The sequence below is a fragment of the Rhinopithecus roxellana genome, chromosome 12, assembly GCF_007565055.1.
Source record: "Rhinopithecus roxellana isolate Shanxi Qingling chromosome 12, ASM756505v1, whole genome shotgun sequence".
In the NCBI taxonomy this organism is placed as follows: Eukaryota; Metazoa; Chordata; class Mammalia; order Primates; family Cercopithecidae; genus Rhinopithecus; species Rhinopithecus roxellana.
The window spans coordinates 108,188,909-108,212,016 of NC_044560.1; the positions used below are offsets into that span (position 1 = coordinate 108,188,909).

Consider the following 23,108-nt stretch of genomic DNA (forward strand, 5'->3'; position numbering starts at 1 on the left):
GAGGGAGGGAGGGAGGAAAAGAGAGAGAGAGAGGAAGGGAGGGAGGGAGGGAGGGAGATAGAAACATCCTAGGTAGGTCGGGAGTACTGGCTCTAATCCCAGCACTTTGGGAGGCTGAGACGGGAGGATCGCCTGAGGTCAGGAGTTCGAGACCAGCCTGGCCAACATGGTGAAGCCCTGTCTCCACTAAAAATAAATACCAAAAAAAAATTTTTTAAATAGCCAGGCTTGGTGGTGGGCACCTGTAGTCCCAGCTACTCGGGAGGCTGACACAGAAGAATCCCTTGAACCCAGGAGGCAGAGGTTGCAGTGAGCCGAGATGTGCCACTGCACTCCAGCCTGGGTGACAGAGCGAGACCTCGTCTCAAAAAATATATAATAACAAATAAAAATTTAAACAAAATAAAAATGGAAGATACATCGTGGGTGGTGTGTTCATCACATCAGTGTAACTATAATGGCTGTTTGTCTCTGTACAAGTCAAGCTAACATTGGTGGGCAGTTTCTGGAGGTGAGAGAGCCTCTTACCTTTTTTTTTTTTTTTTTTTTTTTGCTCTTATTGCCCAGGCTGGAGTGCAATGGTGCAATCTCAGCTCACTGCAACCTCCATCTCCCGGGTTCAAGCGATTCTCCTGCCTCAGCCTCCCTAGTAGCTGGGATTATAGGCGTGTGCCACCACTCCCGGCTAATTTTGTATTTTCAGTAGAGACGAGGTTTCTCCATGTTGGTCAGGCTGGTCCCGAACCCCCTACCTCAGGTGATCCGCCCACCTCAGCCTCCCAAAGTACTGGGATTACAGGCCTGAGCCATCGCACCCACAGACCCTTACCTCTTAAAGTTGCATCCCTTTATGCCCAGCAAGTCCTGAGTGACGCCTTCATACCCTGCTAATGACTGCCTCCCCTTTCTGTGTCCACCCAGTTGTCTTATTTCCTGAATCAGTTGTTTTATTAGGGTTGCAAAATGATAATTTTGGTTTTTTTTATTTTTTGAGATAGGACCTCATTCTGTCACCCAAGCTGGAGTGCAGTGGTGCAATTATAGTTCACTGCAGCATCAGCCTCCTGAGCTCAAATGATCTTCCCACCACAACCTCCTGAGTAGCTGAAACTAGAGGCACACGCTAGCGTGCCCACTTAGTTTGTAATTTTTTTGTAGAGACGGGGCCTTGCTATGTTGCCCAGGGCGGTATCAAAATCCTGAGCTTAAGTGATCCTCCTGCTTCAGCCTCCCAACATGCTGGGATTACAGGTGCGAACCACCAAGCCCAGCCCAAAATGGTGATTTTTTTAAAACATTCAATTGTCCCATCTAAACATGTAGCTGGGCCCGAGCGCGGTGGCTCACGCCTGTAATCCCAGCACTTTGGGAGGTCGAGGCAGGCAGATCATCTGAGGTCAGGAGTTTGAGATAAGCCTGACCAACATAGTGAAACCCCATCTCTACTAAAAATACAAAAATTAGCTGGGCATGGTGGCCCGAGCCTGTAGTCCCAGCTACTCGGGAGGCTGAGGCAGGAGAATTGCTTGAACCCGGGAGGTGGAAGTTGCAGTGAGCTGAGATCGTGCCACTGCACTCCAGCCTGGGCGACAGAATGAGACCCTGTCTCAAAAAAAAAATTAAAAATATATATATGCATATATATTAGCTGGGCGTGGTGGCAGGTGCTTGCGGTCCCAGCTACTTGGGAAGTTGAGGCAGGAGAATCACTTGAACTCGGGAGGCTGCTGTGAGCTGAGATCTCCCCACTGCACTCCATCCTGGATGACAGAATGAGACCTTGTCTCAAAAAAAAAAATAAAAAATAAATAGCTGGAATTCTGTAGTTTTCTGTCATCAATAAGGCTATTCCATTTCTTTTCTTATTGGAAAGGCAAAGTAAAGGCTTAATTTTTCCTCTTTATTAACCAAGTCTTGTGGTTTTCTTCCCCCTCTGGCTTTCTCTTTCTGGGTATCATTATGAACACAGGTATTTTTACTGTTCAGTGTGTTTCCATCCATTGCAATGATTCACTTCGTAGTTCAAATCGGGCTGCTGGGAGACCTTTCCGGCCGCTGTGCATCCTCCTAACGCGGTCTGGAGCAGCTCCCCTGCCATCTGGCACCGCAAGGCTCACACTGGAAATTTCCTGTTCCCGGACCAGCCATGTCTCCAAGGGTATTCATCGCTTCCTGCTTGTTAATTCTACTAAGCATTTTCTATGAACAGACTGACCAGGGAGACATTGTGTGTGTGTGTATGTGTGTATGTGTGTATGTGTGTGTTCATGATGATATGAAGCCTTTTCATCTTATATTTGAAACTTTTTCCTCTTACACTAAAAATCTGACTTCCCAGTAACATGAACACTCTTCATCTTATATTTGAAACGTCTTTTTTTTTTTTTTTTTTTGAGACAGAGTCTCGCTCTGTCACCCAGGCTGGGGTGTGCAGTGGTGCAGTCTCAGCTCACTGCAACCTCCACCTCCCAGGTTCAACTGATTCTCCTGCCTCAGCCTCCCAAGTAGCTGGGATCACAAGCACCTGCCAACACGCCCAGCTAATTTTTGTATTTTTAGTAGAGATGGGGTTTCACCATGTTGGCCAGGATGGTCTCGAACTCCTGACCTCAAGTGATCCACCTGCCTCGGCCTCCCAGAGTCTTGGGTTACAGACGTGAGCCACTGCACCCGGCCCAATTAACCTTCTTAAAGGGTGCAAATCAATGGTTTTTAGTATATTCACAGACGTGTATGTCCCGCAAATTTAGAACATTTCCATCACCCCCGAAGAAGCCCTGTATCCTTCAGTGGTCGTCTCCCAGTCCCTCATCTCCCCCAGCCCTGGACAACCTCTCATCTACTTTCTGTCTGTGTAGATTCGCCTATTCTGGACATTTCGTTTTCAATGGAGTCATACACTGCGGTCTTCTGTGTCTGGCTTCGTTCACTCAGCATCCTGTTTTCAGAGCTCACCCGTGTTGTAGTGTGTGTCAGTGCCTCAGTCCGTTTTATGGCTGGATAATATTCCATGGTGTGGATAGACCACGTTTGCTTTCTTTGTTCATCCATTGATCAATATTAGGTTGTTTCTACTTTGGACTGTAATGAATACCGCTATGGGCCAGGTGTGGTGCTCACACCCCTAATTCCAGCACTTTGGGAGGCTGAGGTGGGCAAATCACTGGAGGTCAGGAGTTTGAGACCAGCCTGGCCAACATGGTGAAATCCCATCTCTACTAAAAGTATAAAAAATTAGCCAGGTGTGATGGCAGGGGCCTGTAATGGCAGCTAATCAGGAGGCTAAGGCAGGAGAATTGCTTGAACCAGGGAGACGGAGGCTGCAGTGAGCTGAGATCGTGCCACTGCACTCCAGCCTGGGCAACAGAGCGAGACTCTGTCTCAAAAAAAAAAAAAAAAAAATGCAATTAGATCAGTGGCTGCCAGGAGCTGGGTGAAGGGGAGAATGGGAAATGACTGCTAAGGGGGATGGGGTTTTATTTTGTGGTGACGAAAATTATTTGGAACTAGGCAGAGGTGACATTTGTACAACATTGCAAATGCACTAAATGCCACTGCATTGTTCACTTAAAATGGTTAACTTCATGATATGCAAATTTCACCTCAATAAAAAAAAATTGCTGCTTGAGGCCAGGAATTTGAGACCAGCCTAGGCAACATAGTGAGACCCCATCCCTATGAAAATAAATATGAAAAATCAGGGGGCGTGGGGGCGCATGCCTGTACCTTCAGCTACTCAGGAGGCTGAGGCAGGAGGATCACTGGAGCCCAGAAGTTTGAGGTTGTAGTGAGCCGTGATTGCACTACCGCACTCCAGCCTGGGCAACAGGACAAGACTCTGTCTTTTTTTTTTTTTTTTTTTTTTTTTTTTTTTTTTTTTTTTTTTTTGAGACGGAGTCTCGCTCTGTCACCCAGGCTGGAGTGCTGTGGCCGGATCTCAGCTCACTGCAAGCTCCGCCTCCCGGGTTCACGCCATTCTCCTGTCTCAGCCTCCCGGGTAGCTGGGACTATAGGCGCCACCACGTCGCCCGGCTAGTTTTTTGTAGTTTTTAGTAGAGACAGGGTTTCACCGTGTTAGCCAGGATGGTCTCGATCTCCTGACCTCGTGATCCGCCCGTCTCGGCCTCCCAAAGTGCTGGGATTACAGGCTTGAGCCACCGCGCCCAGCCAAGACTCTGTCTTTAAAAAATTAAATTAAAATATAGATGTGTGCGTGGGTGTGTGTGGGTGGGTGGGAGGGGGTTTGGGGAGTGTGGGTGTGTGGGTGTGTGTGTGGGTGGGTGTGAGGGGTTTGGGGAATGTGGGTGTGTGGGGGGGGTGTGTGTGGGTGGGGGGGTGTGTGTGGGTGGGTGGGTGTGAGGGTTTGGGGAGTGTGGGTGGGTGGGTGCGAGGGGGTTTGGAGAGTGTGGGGTGTGTGGGTGGGTGTGAGGGTTTCAGGGAGTGTGGGTGTGTGAGGGGTGTGTGTGGGTGGGTGTGGGTGAGTGGGTGTGAGGGGTTTGGGAAGTGTGGGGTTGTTGAGGGGTGTGTGTGTGTGGGTGTGTGTGGGGGTGTGTGTGTGGGGTGTGTGGGGGGTGTGGGTGGGTGTGTGGGTGGGTGTGGGTGGGTGGGTGTGAGGGGTTTTGGGGAGTGTGGGTGTGTGAGGGGTGTGTGTGGGTGGGTGGGTGCAATGGGGTTTGGGGAGTGTGGGTCATGTGAGGGGGGGTGTGTGTGGGTGGGTGTGTGTGTGTGGGTGGGTGTGGTGTGTGGGTGGGTGTGTGTGGGTGGGTGGGGGTTGTGGGGTTTGGGGAGTGTGGGTGTGTGGGGTGTGTGTGTGTGGGTGGGTGGGTGCGAGGGGGTTTGGGACGTGTGGGTGTGTGAGGGTGTGTGTGGTAGGTGTGTGGTGGGTGGTGGGTGTGTGTGGGTGGGTGGGAGGGGTTTGGGGCGTGTGGGTGTGTGTGGGGGGTGTGTGTGGGTGTGGATGGGTGGGTGTGCGGGGTTTGGGGAGTGTTGGTGTGTGTGGGGGGTGCGTGGTGTGGGTGTGGGTGGGTGGGTGTGAGGGGTTTTGGGGAGTGTGGGTTTGTGTGGGGGTGTGTGTGTATGTGGGTGGGTGTGGGTGGGTGGGTGTGAGGGGTTGGGGAGTGTGGGTGTGGGTGGGTGGGTGTGAGGGGTTTAGGGAGTGTGGGTGTGGTGTGTGGGTGGGTGTGTGTGGGTGGGTGGGTGGGTGTGGGTGGGTGGGCGGGGGTTTGCGGAGTGTGGGTGTGTGTGTGGGGTGTGTGTGTGTGTGGTTTGGGTGGGTGGGTGTGCGGGGTTTGGGGAGTGTGGGTGTGTGAGGGGTGGGTGTGGGTGGGGGTGGGTGGGTGTGAGGGGTTTGGGGAGTGTTGGTGTGTGGGGGGTGTGTGTGGGTGGGTGGGTGCGAGGGGGTTTGGGGAGTGTGGGTGTGTGTGGGGTATATGTGCACGCATGCATTTATATGCTGAGATTAATGTCAGGCAGGGTCCACATAGGAGTATAGGGAAGGCAGGGGGCCTGGATTCTCACAGCTCCATTCTTCTCCCAAGCTCTACCTCGCCTGCCTCCTTGAAGGAAACACAGGGAAGCCAGGACTGGCCGTCGCGTTGGTGACAAATATGTCCCAGGTGAGTTGGCAGCTCACCCTCTCCCAGAAGGGTATTGTTCCCACGAGTGAATGTGCCTCTGCCTGTGGCTGGGAGTTAGGGAAAGCACATGCAGCCGGGCAAGGCCCACCGCCAGCCGTGCTGTCCCAGGTCTCTGCACCTCTGCTTGGAGAGAGACGCTGCCCTGGGGATTCTCATGGCACCACCCCCACCCCAGTACGGACCAGTCCTTTCCACGCCTCATCCTGGCTGCCTGTGGGCTTCACGTTCTGCTGCAAAGCACGCTAAGAAAGGAGATGAAAGTATCTTTGGTGGGGTGCAGTGGCTCAAGCCTGTAATCCCAGGACTTTGGGAGGCTGAGACAGGAGGATCATTTGAGGCCACGAATTTGATACCAGCCTGGGCAACATAGCAAGACCCTCGTCTCTATAAATATAAAAAAAAAATGCCTGGCATGGTGGTGCATGGCTGTAGTCCCAGCTACTTAAGAAGCTGAAGTGAGAGAATCGCTTGAGCCCAGGAGAGTGAGGCTACAGTGAGGACTGATCACTCCACTGCACTCCAGCCTGGGGGACAGAGTAAGACTCTGTCTCTAAAAATAATAATAAAGTAAAATAAAAAGAAAGTGTCTTTGTCTTATGGAACTCGGGGTCTTGCAGGGGACACTAGGCATTTATGCAGCGGGCAGTGCTCTCCTGGTAGCAGGTTTCCCCGCAACTGTCATGACCTGCAGATAACAAGGAGTGGACTAAGCCGTGCCCCACTCCAAAGTTGTTTTTTTTTTTTTTTTTTTGAGACGGAGTCTTGCTCAGTTGCCCAGGCTGGAATGCAGTGGCACCATCTCGGCTCACTGCAAGCTCCGCCTCCTGGGTTCACGTCATTCTCCTGCCTCAGCCTCCCGAGTAGCTGGGACTACAGGCGCCCGCCACCACGCCCGGCTAATTGTTTGTATTTTTAGTAGAGACGGGGTTTCACCGTGTTAGCCAGGATGGTCTTGATCTCCTAACCTCGTGATCCTCCCGCCTTGGCCTCCCAAAGTGGTGGGATTACAGGTGTGAGCCACCACGTCTGGCCTACCCCACTCCAAATTTTTTTTTTTTTTTTTTGAGACAGAGTTTCACTCTCGTTGCCCAGGCTGAAGTGCAATGGCATGATCTTGGCTCACTGCAACCTCCACGTTCCAGGTTCAAGTGATTCTCCTGCCTCAGCCTCCCGAGTAGTTGGGATTACAGGCGCCTGCCATCACGCCTGGATAATTTTTGTATTTTTAGTTGAGATGGGGTTTCTCCATGTTGGCCAGGCTGGTTTTGAACTCCTGACCTCAGGTGATCCGCCCGCCTCGACCTCCCAAAGTGCTGGGATCACAGACATGAGCCACTGCACCTGGCCAGGGTTTAAGGATTTTTAAGCCCCCACTCTGTGATCGTTTGTTATGACAGCCTGAACAGGCTAATGCATCAGAAAGACACACAGTTGGTCAACTGGTGGAGACTGAAGTCCGGTCGCGGGACTCAGGTACTCTTTTTCCTGAGACAGGGCCACAAACGATGGTGTGTGCCGGTTGTCCCAGCCACTTGGGAGGCTGAGGTGGGAGGATCGCTTGAGCCCAGCAGTTAGAGGTTGCCGTGAGCTGCGTTTGCACCACTGCACTCCAGCCTGTGTGACAGCTCAAGACCCTGTCTCAGAAGAAAGAGCACCTGAGTCATACGACCGGATGTCAATCTCTACCAATAGAGTGTATGCTCTTCCCGTTGCATTAGGCTCTTCAGGCTGCTGTAACTATCACAGATGGGGTGGCTTAAGCAACAGACATTGATTTTCTCACAGTTCTGCAGGCTGGAAGTCCAAGATCAAAATGGCGGCAGGGTTGGTTCCTTCTGGAGGCTCCAAGAAAGAATTTGTTCCATGTTCTTTTTTTTTTGAGACAGAGTCTTGCTCTGTCGCCCAAACTGGAGTACAGTGGCCAGATCTCAGCTCACTGCAAGCTCTGCCTCCCGGGTTTATGCCATTCTCCTGCCTCAGCCTCCCAAGTAGCTGGGACTACAGGCGCCCGCCACCTCGCCCGGCTAGTTTTTTTGTATTTTTTAGTAGAGACGGGTTAGCCAGGATGGTCTCGATCTCCTGACCTTGTGATCCGCCCGTCTCGGCCCCCCAAAGTGCTGGGATTACAGGCTTGCTCCACCGCGCCCGGCCTGTTCCATGTTCTTACCTAGCTGCTGGTAGTCACTGACATCCTTGGCATTCCCTGGCTTGTGGACCCATCACTCCGGTCTCTGCCTCCCTCACCAAATGGCATTCTTCCCTCTGTGTCCCTCCTCTGTCCACATTTCCCCTTCTTTTATATATATATTTTTTGTTTGTTTGTTTTGAGACAGGGTCTTGCTCTGTTGCCCAGGCTGGACTGCAGTGGCAGGATCATAGCTCATTGCAACCTCCACCTCCCAGGCTCAGGCAGTCCTCCCTCCTCAGCCTCCCGGGTAGCTGGGACTACAGGCGCCCACCCACACTCATGGGTAATTGTTTTTATTTTTTGTAGAGACAGGTTATCACTTTGTTGCCCAGGCTGGACTTGAACTCCTGGCCTCAAGCAATCGGTCTGCCTCAACCTCCCAAAGTGCTGGGATTACAGGCGTAAGCCACCGCACCTGGCCAGATTTCCTTTTTTCTTCTTTTTTTTTTTGAGACGGAGTCTCGCTCTGTCGCCCAGGCTGGAGTGCAGTGGCCGGATCATCTCAGCTCACTGCAAGCTCCGCCTCCCGGGTTTACGCCATTCTTCTGCCTCAGCCTCCCGAGTAGCTGGGACTACAGGTGCCCGCCACCTCGCCCGGCTAGTTTTTTGTATTTTTAGTAGAGACGGGGTTTCACCGTGTTAGCCAGGATGGTCTCGATCTCCTGACCTCGTGATCCGCCCGTCTCGGCCTCCCAAAGTGCTGGGATTACAGGCTTGAGCCACCGTGCCCGGCCATTTCCTCTTCTTATAAGGACACCAGTCACTGGATTAGGGCCCACGCAACCCCAGTACAATGTCACCTTTTTTTTTTTTTTGAGACAGAGTCTCACTTTGTAGCCCAGGCTGGAGTGCAGTGGCATGATCTCGGCTCACTGCAACCTCCACCTCCTGGGTTCAAGCAGCTCTCTGCCGCAGCCCCCCGAGTAGCTGGGACTACAGGCACCTGCCACCATGCCTGGCTAATTTTTTATATTTGTAGTAGAGATGGGGTTTCACCATGTTGGCCAGGCTGGTCTCAAACTCCTGACCTTGTGATCCACCCACCTCAACCTCCCAAAGTGCTGGGATTACAGGTGTGAGCCACTGTGCCCAGCCACAGCCTCGTCTTAATTCACTGACACCTGCAAAGACTCTAGTTCTCAAATCAGGTCACCTTTGCAGGTACCAAGGGTTAAGACCTCAATGTACCTTTTTTTGTGGAGAACGGGGTCACAGTTCAAATTGATAACAGGACACCCCACTGAGCCAAACCGCGTGTGCTGTTTTTAGGACTCGGTGACCTTCGCAGACGTGGCTGTGAACTTCACCAAAGAGGAGTGGACCCTGCTGGACCCAGCTCAGAGGAATCTCTACAGAGACGTGATGCTGGAAAACTCTAGGAACCTGGCATTCATAGGTAAGGAGGCCCCCTTCCTGCACTTAGTGACGGGACCAGTGCTGGTTTGGAACCGTGTTCTGGGAAGTGCATTGGAAAATGGGAACTGGGTTAAATTCCTGAGACAAAACTGTTGCCCCCCAAGTAGTAGATGTAGGGTTCACTGTGAAACTGGAAATCAGTTTGCTACATTATTTTATTTTATTTTATTTTATTTTATTTTATTTTATTTTATTTTATTTTAATTTTTTGAGAGAGGGTCTCACTCTATCTCCCAGGCTGGAGTGCAGTGGCATCATCTCAGCTCACTGCAACTTCTGCCTCCTGGGTTCATGCAATTCTCTTGCCTTAGCCTCCCTAGTAGCTGAGAATACAGGTGCCCACCACCACACCTGGCTAATTTTTGTTTGTATTTTTAGTAGAGGCAGATTTCACCACATTGGCTAGGCTGGTCTTGAACTCCTGACCTCAAGTGATCCTCCCACCTTGGCCTCCCGAAGTGCTGGGATTACAGGCGTGAGCCACCACACCCAGCCTTTATTTTTCTTTTCATGAAGATGGGGTCTCACCCTGTCACCCAGGCTGGAGTGCAGTGGCACCATCACAGCTCACTGCAACCTCCGCCTCCTGGGCTCAAGCAATTCTCCTGCCTCAGCCTCCTGAGTATCTGGGATTACAGGCGTGCTCTACCACGCCCAACTAATACATTACATTTTTATTCTCTTGGTGATCGAACAGACTTTGGGGGATCCTTATGTAGGTGAACATGGCACATGGGAAAAGGGTCATTCTGAGCCCTTTTGGCAGAGTTTTAGTGCATTGATGAGAAAAGTAGAGGGACCACTGTTGCTCTTCTATTCACACATCATTAGCTTCGGAACCCCAGCAAACCAAAGCTTGTGTCCATTTCACAGAAAGTCTTGGCATAGTTCCTTTACACCACGTGCTTGCCCAGTGAACAGGATCTCCACTAGGCAAACCCAGTCTGCCCTCTCATTTGGAGCAAGAAGTGGTCTGAAAACAGTGCAGAGCAGTTTTGTCCAGGCATTCATGCATCTCAGTGTCAGGTAGATGTGAACATTACAGGACCAACAGGTTTGTAAGCCAGCAGCATGGTAACAGAGCCACAGGTTCACGCCACTGAGACAGCAAGGTTTGCAACAGAGAAAGTTTCATGATTATCTGGTGCTGACTGAGAAGATGGGAGGAGACGCTCAAATTCTTCTCCCTGAGGGGTTCTGGGGTTCTCGTTTTTTTGTTTTTTGAGACTGTGTTTCACTCTTGTTGCCCAGGCTGGAGTGCAATGGTGCGATCTCCGCTCACTGCAACCTCTGCCTCCTGGGTTCAGGCAATTCTCCTGCCTCAGCCTCCCGAGTAGCTGGGACTACAGGCACACACCACCATACCCGGCTCATTTTTGTATTTTTAGTAGAGACGGGGTTTCATCATGTTGGCAAGGCTGGTCTCGAACTCCTGACCTCAAGAGATCCACCCGCTTTGGCATCCCAAAGTGTTGGCATTACAGGCATGAGCCACTGCTCTCATTTTCAAGGGGATCATGAAGGGCATGGGACTGGAGAATTGGAGATGTTGATTGGTCAGAGGAAGGGGCATGAAATCATCGGGATGAGGAAAGTACATTCTTTGGTACATCAGTTTCTCACGGCATTCCTCAGACCAGTTGGCGTAATCATTTCATCAGAATGCAGGACCTGAAGGAATATCTCAAAGTGAAAACTTAATGCTTTGTAATTTTCAAGTTGTTATCTACAGAGCAGCTAAGGAGACCTATAGGCCAGGCACAGTGGTTCACACCTGTAATTCTAGCACTTTGGGAGGCTCAGGCAGGAGGGAGGATTACTTGAGGCCAGGAGGTCGAGACCAGCCCAGCCAACATGACAAAACCCTGTTCTTTTTTGTCTTAAAAAAGTTTTTTTAATTTAAAAAGAAAAAAGAAAGAAAGAAAAAACAGGTACCCTCTTGCCCAGGCTGGAGTGCAGTGGTACAATCTCAGCTTACTGCAATCTCTGCCTCCTGGGTTCAAGCAATTCTCCTGTCTCAGCCTCCCGAGTAGCTGGGATTACAGGCACACACCACCATGCCCGGCTCATTTTTGTATTTTTAGTAGAGACGGAGCTTCAACACGTTGGTCAGGCTGATCTCAAACTCCTGACCTCCGGTGATCCACCCACCTCAGCCTCTCAAAGTGCTGGGATTACAGGCGTGAGCCACTGCGCCTGGCTGAGCTTATGTTTTTTGACTTTTATCCATCCTCTCATATATTCATGTTTCCCAGAGAAAGGCCTGTTCCTTTTCTCCTTAAAATTGCACATGGAGGCCGGGCACGGTGGCTCAAGCCTGTAATCCCAGCACTTTGGGAGGCCGAGACAGGCGGATCACGAGGTCAGGAGATTGAGACCATCCTGGCTAACACGGTGAAACCCCGTCTCTACTAAAAAATACAAAAAAACTAGCCAGGAGTGGTGGTGGGCGCCTGTAGTCCCAGCTACTCGGGAGACTGAGGCAGGAGAATGGTGTAAACCCGGGAGGCGGAGCTTGCAGTGAGCTGAGATCTGGCCACTGCACTCCAGCCTGGGCAACAGAGCAAGACTCCATCTCCAAGAAAAAAAAATTGCACATGGAGCCAGTTACTCGGGAGACTGAGGCAAGAGGATCACTTGACCCCAAGAGCTCAAGGCTGCAGTGTGTTATGATTAAGCCTATGAATAGCCACTGCGCCCAGTGCCTGGGGAACCCACTGAGACCCTCAACTCAAAAAAATAAAAATTTCACATGGACTCTCTGTCCAATTCTCTTCCATTTAGAATTCCTGATCATTTCCTTGATCTCTGCAGAACCATTCCTCAGTAACATGATGCTCTCCGTGTTGAACCCCTGACCTTACCATCATCACATTCCTGACACTGCAGAATCCCTGAGGTCTTTCTCTGCTTCCTTCCTCTTGCTTTCTTCCCCTTCACATTTTTATCATATACGTTGAGGGAACATTTAGAAAGAAATCCACACAGAGGCTGGGTGCGTTGGCTAACGCCTGTAATCCCAACACTTTGGGAGGCTGAGGCAGGTGGATCACATGAGGCCAGGAATTCAAGACCAGCCTGGTCAACATGGCAAAACCCCATCTCAACTGAAAATACAAAAACTAGCCAGACATGCTGGCACGCACCTGTCATCTCAGATACTCGGGAGGCTGAGGCCAGAGAATTGCTTGAACCTGGGAGGCAGAAGTTGTAATGAGCAAAGATCATGCCACTGCACTCCAGCCTGGGCCACACAGCAAGACTCTGTTGAAAGAAAAGAGAGAAAGACAGAAAGAGAGAATGAGAGAGAGAGAGAGACAGAGAGAGAAAGAAGGATGAGGAAGAAGTAAGGAAGGAAGGAGGAAGGAGGAAGGAATGAAGCCACGCTCTCCAGCCGCCTGGGCAGAACAAGAAGACACCCTCCCTCCTCCTCCCTCCCTCCCGCCTCCATCCCTCGCCCACCCCCCTCCATCCCTCCCTCTCCTCCCTCAACCTCCCTCCCCCCCTTTCCCCTCCTCCCCCCCTCCCTCCCAGCCTTCCCTCCCTCCCCTCCTCCCTCCCTCCGCCCTCCCCCCCCCCCCTCCTCCCCCCTCCTCCCCCCGCCCCCTCAGCCCCCCCTGCCTTCCTCCCTGCCCTCCTTCCTCCTTCCTTCTCCTCCTCCTTCTCCGCCTTCCCTTCCTTCCCCTACACCTTCTTCCCCCTCCTTCCCCTCCTCCTCCTGCCTCCTCCGCCGCCTTCCGCCTTCCCGGCGGAGGAGCTGCCTCCTTCCTCCTTTCTTTCTTCTTCTTCCCCCCCCTTTCCGGAGGAGGGAGTTCGGGGCCTTGAGGATTTCCCTTCCGTCATGAAGGACCTTGCCTGAAGGATAGAAGGAAGGAAGGAAGGAAGGAAGGGAAATCCACACGGACATTGCCTATGTCATCATCTCTAACCCACCTTTACTTTCAACAAAGAATTTAACTGTTGTGCCACTGTATTTCAGACTGGGCGACTCCGTGCGAAACCAAAGATGCAACCCCTCAGCCGGATATTCTTCCTAAAAGAACATTTTCTGAAGCCAACAGAGTGTGTCTCACGAGCATCAGTTCCCAGCTCTCCACCTTAAGAGAAGACTGGAGATGCCCCAAAAGAGAGGGACCACACAGGCAGGGGGCGAATAATGTGAAGCCACCTGCAGTTGCCCCTGAGAAAGATGAATCTCCTGTTAGCGTCTGTGAAGATCATGAAATGAGGAACCACTCTAAACCTACCTGCAGGCGTGTGCCTTCACAGGGAGATTCCACAAGACAAGGTATACTAACATGTGACTCAAGTATTTTCAAGTATAATCCTTTCTTAAACGATAGTCAAAAAACACATGAAAACAACGGACACGATGAAGTCTTGGGGCAGAACATTCAGTGGGTTCTGTGTGGGAGAAAAACAGAGCTGAAATCAAGCACATGGACTGGCAGTCAGAACACTGTGCATCATATACGTGATGAAATTGAGACAGGAGCAAACAGGCACCAACAGAATCCATTTGGAGAAGCTTTCCATGAAGATGGATCCCTTAGGGCACACAACACTCATGTTCGCGAGAAAATGTATGATTTTACTCCGTGCGAGAACACTTCCAGAAATAACTCAATTCATGCCATGCAGATGCAGTCGTATACCGCAGAGACAAATGAGAAGGATTGTCGAACTGGAGCAACCTCTGCCAACGCTCCAAATTCCGGTTCACACAAGAGTCACTGCACTGGAGAGAAAACCCACAAATGTCCCGAATGTGGCAGAGCCTTTTTTTATCAGTCATTCCTTATGAGACATATGAAAATTCACACCGGAGAGAAACCGTATGAATGTGGGAAATGTGGAAAAGCCTTTAGATATTCCATACACCTTAATAAGCATTTAAGAAAGCACGTCGTGCGGAAGAAGCCCTATGAATGTGAAGAATGTGGGAAAGTCATCAGGGAGTCCTCAAAGTATACACATATAAGGAGCCACACTGGAGAGAAACCCTATAAATGTAAGACATGTGGAAAAGACTTCACAAAGTCGTCAGGACTTAAAAAACATCTGAAGACTCACAATGATGAGAAGTGCTATGAATGAAAGGAAGGTGGGAAAATCTTCATTAATTTTCTAACGGTACTGAACATGTGAGGAGGACATATTGGAAGGGAGCTCAAGCAGCTAGCATGCATGAGAACATCTTCCCTGAACTCTCCTATCTTACAGAAATGTGAAAAAAAACCCAAAACCCTGCGAAGGTAAAGTCTAGGGAAAGCCTTTCCTCTTCATTCATCTTGAGTAGACATTTGTTCTCACCCTGGAGAGAAACTGTGAATCTAAAAGGAATATGACAAAACCTTCAGTGTGGTCTCAAATTCATGGTTCATACAAGAACTCACACTGCAGAGACTCCTTACGGAAGTAAAAAATGTAGGAAAGACCTGCTGGGCACGGTGGCTCACCTGTAATCCCAGCACTTTGGGAGGCCGAGGCAGGTGGATCATGAAGTCAGGAGATCAAGACCATCCTGACTAATATGGTGAAACCCCATCTCTACTAAAAATGCAAAAAATTAGCCAGGCATGGTGGTGGGAGCCTGTAGTCCCAGCTACTCTGAAGGCTGAGGCAGGAGAATGCCGTGAACCTGGGAGGCGGAGCTTGCAGTGAGCTGAGATTGCACTACTGCACTCCAGCCTGGGTGACAGAGCGAGACTCCATCTCAAAAAAAAAAATGTGGGAAAGTCCTCTTTAAACACTTACCACTCATGTTACACGTGAATCCACATCCTGGAGGGAGGCTACAATTGGAATAAAAATAAGAAATCTTTCAAGGCTGGGTGCGGTGACTCACACCTGTAATCCTAGCACTTTGGGAGGCCAAGGTGGGAGGATTGCTTGAGTCCAGGAGTTTGAGACCAGCCTGGGCAACATGGAGAAACCCCATCTCAACAACAACAACAAAATGCAAGAATTAACCAGGCATGGTAGCACATGCCTGTAGTCCCAGCTACCTGGGGAGCTGAGGCAGGAGGATCGTTTGAGCCTGGGAGCCTGAGGCAGCAGTGAGCTGTTTGCACCACTGCACTCCGGCCTGGGTGACAAAGTGAAGGAAGGAAGGAAGGGAGGGAGGGAGGGAGGGAGGGAGGGAGGGAGGGAGGGAGGAAAGAAGAAAAAAAGGAAAGGAAAGGGGAAGGGAAAGGAAAGGCGAAAGGCGAGGTGAGGCAGCTTTCGGGTCCAGCTCTTCACTTAGGCACAATGAGTGCACAGTAGGACTGAAACACTGTAAATGTTAATGATTTTCCAGTTTTTCCTTTCTAAAAAAAATGCTACAAGATGAAGGATATCCCTCTTTGCACCCTCCCAGCTCTGCCACATAAATGTTAATATATAGCAGGTTCATTACAACTCACTCACATACACATGGTCTCATTTTCAATGTGAAGCCTTCTTTGAGCCTCATTCAGTTTCGACTTGTGATTCATATGCTCCATGAGACCATTTTTGTCTTATCGGTCACTGTGCAACTGCATTATGGTCAGAGTATGTAGTCTTTTTGGTACCAACTTGGGGTACTTGTTATGACTTTGTCAGTCTGATGTGTCCTATTTGGTCAGTTTCCCTGCCATCTCCATTCTTCTCATCTTCTTTACTAAGGGCACATAGATTCACTTTCCACAATGAGCACTGTTTAATGTCTTCTTTTTATTTTTACTTTATTTATTTATGTATTTATTTTGAGACAGAGTCTTGCTCTGTCATCCAGGCTGGAGAGCAGTGGTCAGTCTCGGCTCACTGCAACCTCCGCCTCCCAGGCTCAAGTGATTCTCCTGCCTTACCCTCCCGAGTAGCTGGGATTACAGACATCCACCACCACACCCAGCTAATTTTTGTATTTTTAGTAGAGATGAGGTTTCACCATGTTGGCCAGGCTGGTCGCAAACTCCTGACCTCAAGTGACCTGCCTGCCTTGGCCTCCCAAAGTGCCAGGATTACAGGCATGAGCCACTGTGCCCGGCCTCTTTTCAATTTTTTAAAAGTTGGGAAATGACCCGGCATGGTGGCTCATGCCTGTAACCCCAGCAGTTCGGGAGGCCAAGGTGGGCAGAATGCCTGAGGTCAGGAGTTCGAGACCAGCCTGACCAACATGGAGAAACCCTGTCACTACTAAAAATATATAATTAGGTATGGTGGCTCATGCCTATAATCCCAACTACTCAGGAGGCTGAGGCAGGAAAATTGCTTGAATCCGGGAGGCGAAGGTTGCGGTGAGCTGAAATTGTGCCATTGCACTCCAGCCTGGGCAACAAGAGTGAAACTCCACCTCAAAAAACAAAAATAAATAAAAATTGGGAAATATGACTACCTGAAAATGTATGAAAATGTACACATACATTTTTTTTTTTCCAAGATGGAGTTTTGCTCTTGTTGCCTGGGTTGGAGTGCAGTGGTGCAATCTCAGCTCACTGCAACCTCTGCCTCCCAGGTTCAAATGATTCTCCTACCTCAGCCTCCAGAGTAGCTGGGATTACAGGCACCTGACACCACGACGTTTCAAAGTTAATAAAGTGATTACCCTTATACTCACAATCCAAGCCCATAAACAGCTCATCATTAAACGCCAGGCAATTCACATCTGTGCCTCACGGACGATTATCTCCAGCCCCCAGAGGAAACCACTGTGGTTCATTTTGTTATCATTCGCCCCCCTCCTTCATCTTTACATTTGCACCTATGCAGAAATCCCCAAATACCCTGTTTTCTAGTTTTGATGTTTATGCTACATATGATGGCATGGCATAGAATATTTCTTTGTGCCTTCTTTCAGGAAAAGAAAGGCTAAGCAGGTAGGGTGCAGGTGGCATTCATTCTTTCTTAGTTATATTCATTCCAGAGACCTTGGTTCTGTATCTCACTTTAGAGATTACAAACACGGCTGCCAATACCAATTTTGCAAAGCCCTCCCAATGAGCATCTTACAAAAGTCATTGTTGGCTGGGCGCAGTGGCTCACGCCTGTAATCCCAGCACTTTGGGAGGTCGAGGCGGGTGGATCACTTGAGGTCAGGAGTTCAAGACCAGCCTGGCCAACGTGGTGAAACCCGGTCTCTACTAAAAATACAAAAATTAGTCAGGCATGGTGGCATGCACCTGTAGTCCCAGCTGCTCGGGAGGCTGAGGCAGGAGAATTACTTGAGCCCAGGAGGTGGAGGTTGCAGTGAGCTGAGATCGCACCACTGCACTCCAGTCTGGGCAACAGAGCAAGACTCTGTCTCAAAAAAAAAAAAAGAAAGAAAGAAAACAAAACAGGAGAGAGAAAAGAGAAATGCCACTGGTAAGAGCAGAGGTCCTCCTAGGCGCCCATTCTGCATAACCCAGCACTGCTAAGTTCAGCTTTCAGTGTTTGGGGAGGGCCTGCAGGTCAGGGACCCCCACTGTGACTGAGCAGGCTCAAGCTTGGCCCTTTCTCCCGGACCCCTGCTGCCTGCAATTCCCAGGAATCTGCCGCTTTATCATAGAATCTGGATGACTCGTGGCCCTCCCCATCCTGGAAGGAATGAAGAGGAGGAGGGGAGGGGGCTCCGCCAGGGCAGCCCCAGACCTTGCCAAGGGGCCTGGGTCCACTCCCACCCCCAGGGAGCGCTGTCCGGAGGAGAAGGACCATGGCTGAAATCAGAATGCCTGGATTCAGCTGGGGATGGAGGGGGCCGGCGCGGGAGGCGGGGAAATATCTGTAGGTGAGGGACACCCCTCCCGCCTCCAGTCGCTGAGGCTGAACTTAGCCGACTTTGGGGGTTCCCCACCCCTACCCCCAACTGGTCCTCAGTTGTCACAGATGTAAATTGAGAATTTTCAACAATCGGTTTAGCAAACATACGCCAGGCCCCCTTCTGAGCGCTTTGCATCTATTAACTCATGCAACGCCTGCAACCCTATGAAGTGGCTGCTGTTATCACTATCACTACAGTGGGGGAAACCAAGGCAGAGTGAGGCCAAGCCCGAAGCCCAAGATCCCACAGCCAGCAGGTGGCCGGGAGGGGCTCGACCCCGTGCTGTCAGGCACGAGAGACTCGGCTCTTCAGCCCCAGGCCGGAGCCTCCCTGCACTGACGGGGTCGCGAATGGGGGCAGGAGGGTTCGTGTGTGTCCTTACCCCTGGGACGCCTGCTCCGGGGACGAGGACCTCGTCTGGCGTGGGAGGTATTTAATGAGTGCCGTGGACTGAAGCCAGGACGGTCTTAGGAGAGCCACTTCCCTTCTTTGCGGCCTGAAACGCCCTGCAGGGTTCTGCTTCTGAAACTGCATTCGAGGTCAGAGCTTCTAGCACGAGTAAAGCGGATCCTCGGGAAGAGACCCGAACAGAAGGAAATCACTGTCTTGGAAGATCTAAGTCCGGGATGGGACAAAACCCACTCCGGGCGGGGGGCGCGCGCCACCTGGCGGCGGATCCTGCTAAGGCGGCGCCGCCGGGAGACCAGAAATGTTCGATTTTGGCAGTGAGGCGAGGTGGTTGGAATTGACGAATGGGCAGTTGTCTGAAAATCATTGTGTGAAACTAAGGACTGTCTACCAGTGGCTTCCAAAATTCTGACACACAGTAAGAAATCATTTTGCATCAGCATTTTTTTTTTTTTTTTTTTTTGAGACAAGGTCTTGCTCTGTTGCCCGGGTTGGAGTGCAGTGGCACGATCTGGGCTCACAGAAACCTCCGCTTCCAGGATTCAAGCAATTCTCCTGCCTCAGCCTCCTGAGTAGCTGAGATTACAGGCGCCCGCCACTACGCCTGGCTAATTTTTTATTTTATTTTATTTTTTTATTTTTTATTTTTTTTTTTTTTGAGACGGAGTCTCGCTCTATCGCCCAGGCTGGAGTGCAGTGGCCGGATCTCAGCTCACTGCAAGCTCCGCCTCCCGGGTTTACGCCATTCTCCTGCCTCAGCCTCCGGAGTAGCTGGGACTACAGGCGCCCGCCACCTCGCCCGGCTAGTTTTTTGTGTTTTTTAGTAGAGACGGGGTTTCACGGTGTTAGCCAGGATGGTCTCGATCTCCTGACCTCGTGATCCACCCGTCTCGGCCTCCCAAAGTGCTGGGATTACAGGCTTGAGCCACCGCGCCCGGCCTTAATTTTTTATTTTTAGTAGAGATGGGGTTTTACCATGTTAGCCAGGCTGGTCTCGAATTCCCGGCCTCAAGTGATCCTCCTGCCTCGGTCTCCCAAAGTGCTGGGAATGGCGGGCATGAGCCACCGCGCCCGGTCGCATCAACATACTGTTACAAAAGAATACCACCCTCTATAGTCAACAATAATGGATTGTATACTTCAAAATAGCTAGAACATTTTGCATGTTCTCACCACAAAGATATAACAAGCGTCTGGGATGATGGATTTGCTAATAACCTTGATTTGATCACTACACAATTTATATATGTATCGAAACATCACACTGCATCCCATAAATATATACAATTAAAAACAAAATTTAGGCCGGCCACAGTGGCTCACGCCTGTAATCCCAGCACTTTGGGAGGCCGAGGCGGGTGGATCACGAGGTCAGGATTTCCAGACCAGCCTGGCCAAGATGGTGAACCCCATCTCTACTAAAAATAACAAAAAAAAAAAAAAGTTGGGTGTGGTGGTGGGCACCTGTAATCCAAGCTACTAAGGAGGCTGAGGCAGAGAATTGCTTTAACCCAGGAGGCAGAGGTTACAGTGAGCTGAGATCACGCCACTGCACTCCAGCCTGAGTAACAGGGTGAGACTCCGTCTAAAAAAAAAAAAAAAAAAAAAAAGTTTTAAAAATACCACCCTGTATTACACGATGCTTTATATTCCACTCTATTTCTTCTTCTTTTTCTTTTTTTTTTAAGACAGAGTGTCGCTGTCACCCAGGCATGATTGATCTTGGTTCACTGCAACCTCTCTCCCCCAGGTTCAAACGATCCCCCTGCCTCAGCCTCCTGAGTAGCTGGGATTACAGTCATGCACCACCACGCCCAGCCAATTTTTGTATTTTTAGTAAAGATGGGGTTTCATCATGTTGGCCAGTCTGGTCTTGAACTCCTGACCTCAGGTGATCCACCCGCCTCAGCCCCCCAAGATGCTGCGATTACAGGCGTGAGCCACCTTTCCTGGCTCACTCCTAATTTTAAATGCTGGTCAGTTTCCCTTAAAGTGGTTTCCTAACTCTCGAAGGATCTGGGATACGGTTTTCCACTGTTCTAGACTATCCCCATGTTTTTTCACTTGACAGAGATGATGATGAACAGGTTCACACCCACACTGCCTCCCAGTGAGCCTTCCCCACCACACAAAGCTGCCTCTGGGATTCGCTGCCAGCTCTGATTTCAGGATGAGTCACAGCTCAGAGTGCTGAAGACACTGGCCCAAGACCACACAGCCCGGATGTGGCAGTACCCATTTCTGCCTCACTCCTGGAGGAGGAAAATGATTAAATATCCCTAATTTCACTGCTATTGAGTACAATTTAATTCAGTCCTTCCTCCACTTTTGCTGATAAGATTGAGCTGCACTCACCTGCTATTCTCTTAGACTATACCACGTAAATTAAAGGCATTCCAGAGGTCAAACTTTAAAACGTCTTTTTCACTTTTGGAGGCCAAGGCGGGAGGATCACTTGAGGCCAGGAGTTCAAGACCAGCCTGGCCAACATGGGGAAACCTCCATCTCTACGAAAAATACAAAAATTAGCCGGGCGTGGTGGCACATACCTGTAGTCCCAGCTGCTCAGGAGGCTGAGGCATGAGAATCACTTGAACTTGGGAGGTGGAGGCTGGAGCAAGCCGAGATTGTACCACTGCACTCCAGCCTGGGCAACAGAGCAAGACCCTGTCTCAAAAAAACAAAAACTAAAAAATCTAGGTTGAATGCTCAGGCGTCTCTAAAGTGGCCTTCAATGTATTCTGAGCTGGGTGCTGCAGGGTTGACTATCTATAAGTGGCGAGCCCAGCCCCGGTCCAGGGGAAGGTAGAGGAGGTGAACCTGCTCGGTGTGGGACTAGGATCCTTGAGATGACAGACAGCTGTGGTTAGCCTGAGTCCGTCAAACTGTGGTGGTCTATGAGGCCGTTTTGCATGGGGAGCAAATCAGAAGCCTCGGTCTGCTGTGCTTGCTCTGCTGTCTTTGGAAGGAAAGAGGTGGAAATCGCTCCAAAATGGTAGGTAGGGCTGGTGGTCACGGACTCAGCTCCACACCAAGATGAGACTTCCTGGGCCCCCAGGGAGGAAGAACAGCAGCTCCACTGCCAGGAGCCACGCCTCAGAGGAGCTGCCTTTCCCCCTCCCTCCTGAAATGCCATTTTCAACTTTCTCCTTTACTCTCCCATCCCCAGAACCTAGTACGATATATGGCACACAGTACATGCTTAATAAATATTTATCAAATGAATGAGGAAAGCTGTGTGGATGTCCCCTCCTGTGCAGCTGTAAGGGGAGAAATCGAGTCTTTTTTTTTTTTTTTTTTAAACTTTCCTACACCAGTTTTATTTAAAACACAAAAATAAGTATTTCTCTTTCTGTAAGGAAAACTGGCTCAAATATTGCTGAACCAGGCCAGACTCAGTGGCTCATGCCTGTATTCCCAGCACTTTGAGAGGCTGAGATGGGAGCATCACTTGAGGTCGGGGTTTGAGACCAGCCTGGCCAACATGGTAAAATCCTGTCTTAAATATAAAAAAAAAAAAAAAAAAAAAAAAAAAAAAATTAGCCAGGCATAGTGGCAGGCGCCTGTAATCCCAGCTACTTGGGAGGCTGAGGCAGGAGAATTGTTTGAACCTGGGAGGCAGAGGTTACAGTGAACCGAGATTACGCCACTGCCCTCCAGCCTGGGTGAGAGAGTGAGATGCAAAAAATGAATGAATGAATGAATAAATAAATAGAAAACACTACGCTATTTTCATCTTTATCGCTGTTCTACTAATAGTCACATATATTTCTGAGCTTTTACTACATGCCAGGTACTGTTCTAAGGCTGTGTATCAGTTCATTTTATTCTCACACAAAACAGTATGTACTATTATCAAGATATTCTATTTATTTTTATTGATTGATTTATTTTTTGAGATGGAGTTTTACTCTTGTCGCCCAGGCTGGAGTGCAGTGTCATGGTCTTGGCTCCCTGCAACCTCTGCCTCCCGGGTTCAAATGATTCTCCTGCCTCAGCCTCCCAAGTAGTTGAGGTTACAGGCACCCACCACCACACCCGGCTAATTTTATATTTTCAGTGGAGACAGCGTTTCACCATGTTGGCCAGGCTGATCTCAAACTCCTGACCTCAGATGATCTACCCACCTCGGCCTCCCAAAGTGCTGGGATTCCAGGCGTGAGGCACCGCGCCCGGCCACTGTTCTAAGGCTGTGTGTATAAATTCATCATATTCTCACACGAAAAAGGATGTACTATTATCAAGCCATTTTAAGGGGGGGCTCAGGGTGCTACATTCCTGGATTAGGAAGGCAGATGATGGATTATCTGTTTGGATTTGAACTTTTTTTTTTTTTTTTTTTTTTTTTTTTGAGACAGTCTCACTATATTACCCAGGCTGGAGTGCATGCAGTACTGTGATCTCGGCTCACTGCAACCTCCGCTTCCCAGATTCAAGCAATTCTCATGCCTCAGCCTCTGGAGTAGTTTGGAAGACAGGTGCACATCACCATGCTCTGCTAATTTTTGTATTTTCAGTCGAGGCAGGGTTTCGCATGTTCACCAGGCTGGTCTTGCACTCCTGGGCTCGAGTGATCCACCCACCTCAGCCTCCCCAAGTGCTGGGATTACAGGCGTGAGCCACCACGCCCAGCCTGATTTTTTAAAAGTTTTTATATAGCTTTGACACCAACGGATTAAATTTTGACAGGGAATTT

At 50.0% G+C, this 23,108-nt stretch overlaps 1 protein-coding gene across 1 annotated transcript; it reads left to right on the forward strand.

The window, feature by feature from the left end:
* Positions 1-2,149: 2,149 nt before the first annotated feature.
* On the forward strand, positions 2,150-15,065 carry ZNF114 (zinc finger protein 114). The gene is made up of 4 exons (XM_030942638.1): positions 2,150-2,158; positions 5,538-5,615; positions 9,094-9,220; positions 13,220-15,065. Exons 2-4 carry the CDS (start codon positions 5,607-5,609, stop codon positions 14,335-14,337), a joined length of 1,254 nt encoding a protein of 417 aa, XP_030798498.1. The 5' UTR covers positions 2,150-2,158; positions 5,538-5,606; the 3' UTR covers positions 14,338-15,065.
* Positions 15,066-23,108: the final 8,043 nt, after the last annotated feature.

Excerpts from the sequence above, each read along its gene's own strand:
- ZNF114 (XM_030942638.1), top strand. Across the intron at positions 9,221-13,219 it reads TAGGAACCTGGCATTCATAG|ACTGGGCGACTCCGTGCGAA; the intron begins GTAAGGAGGCCC and ends ACTGTATTTCAG.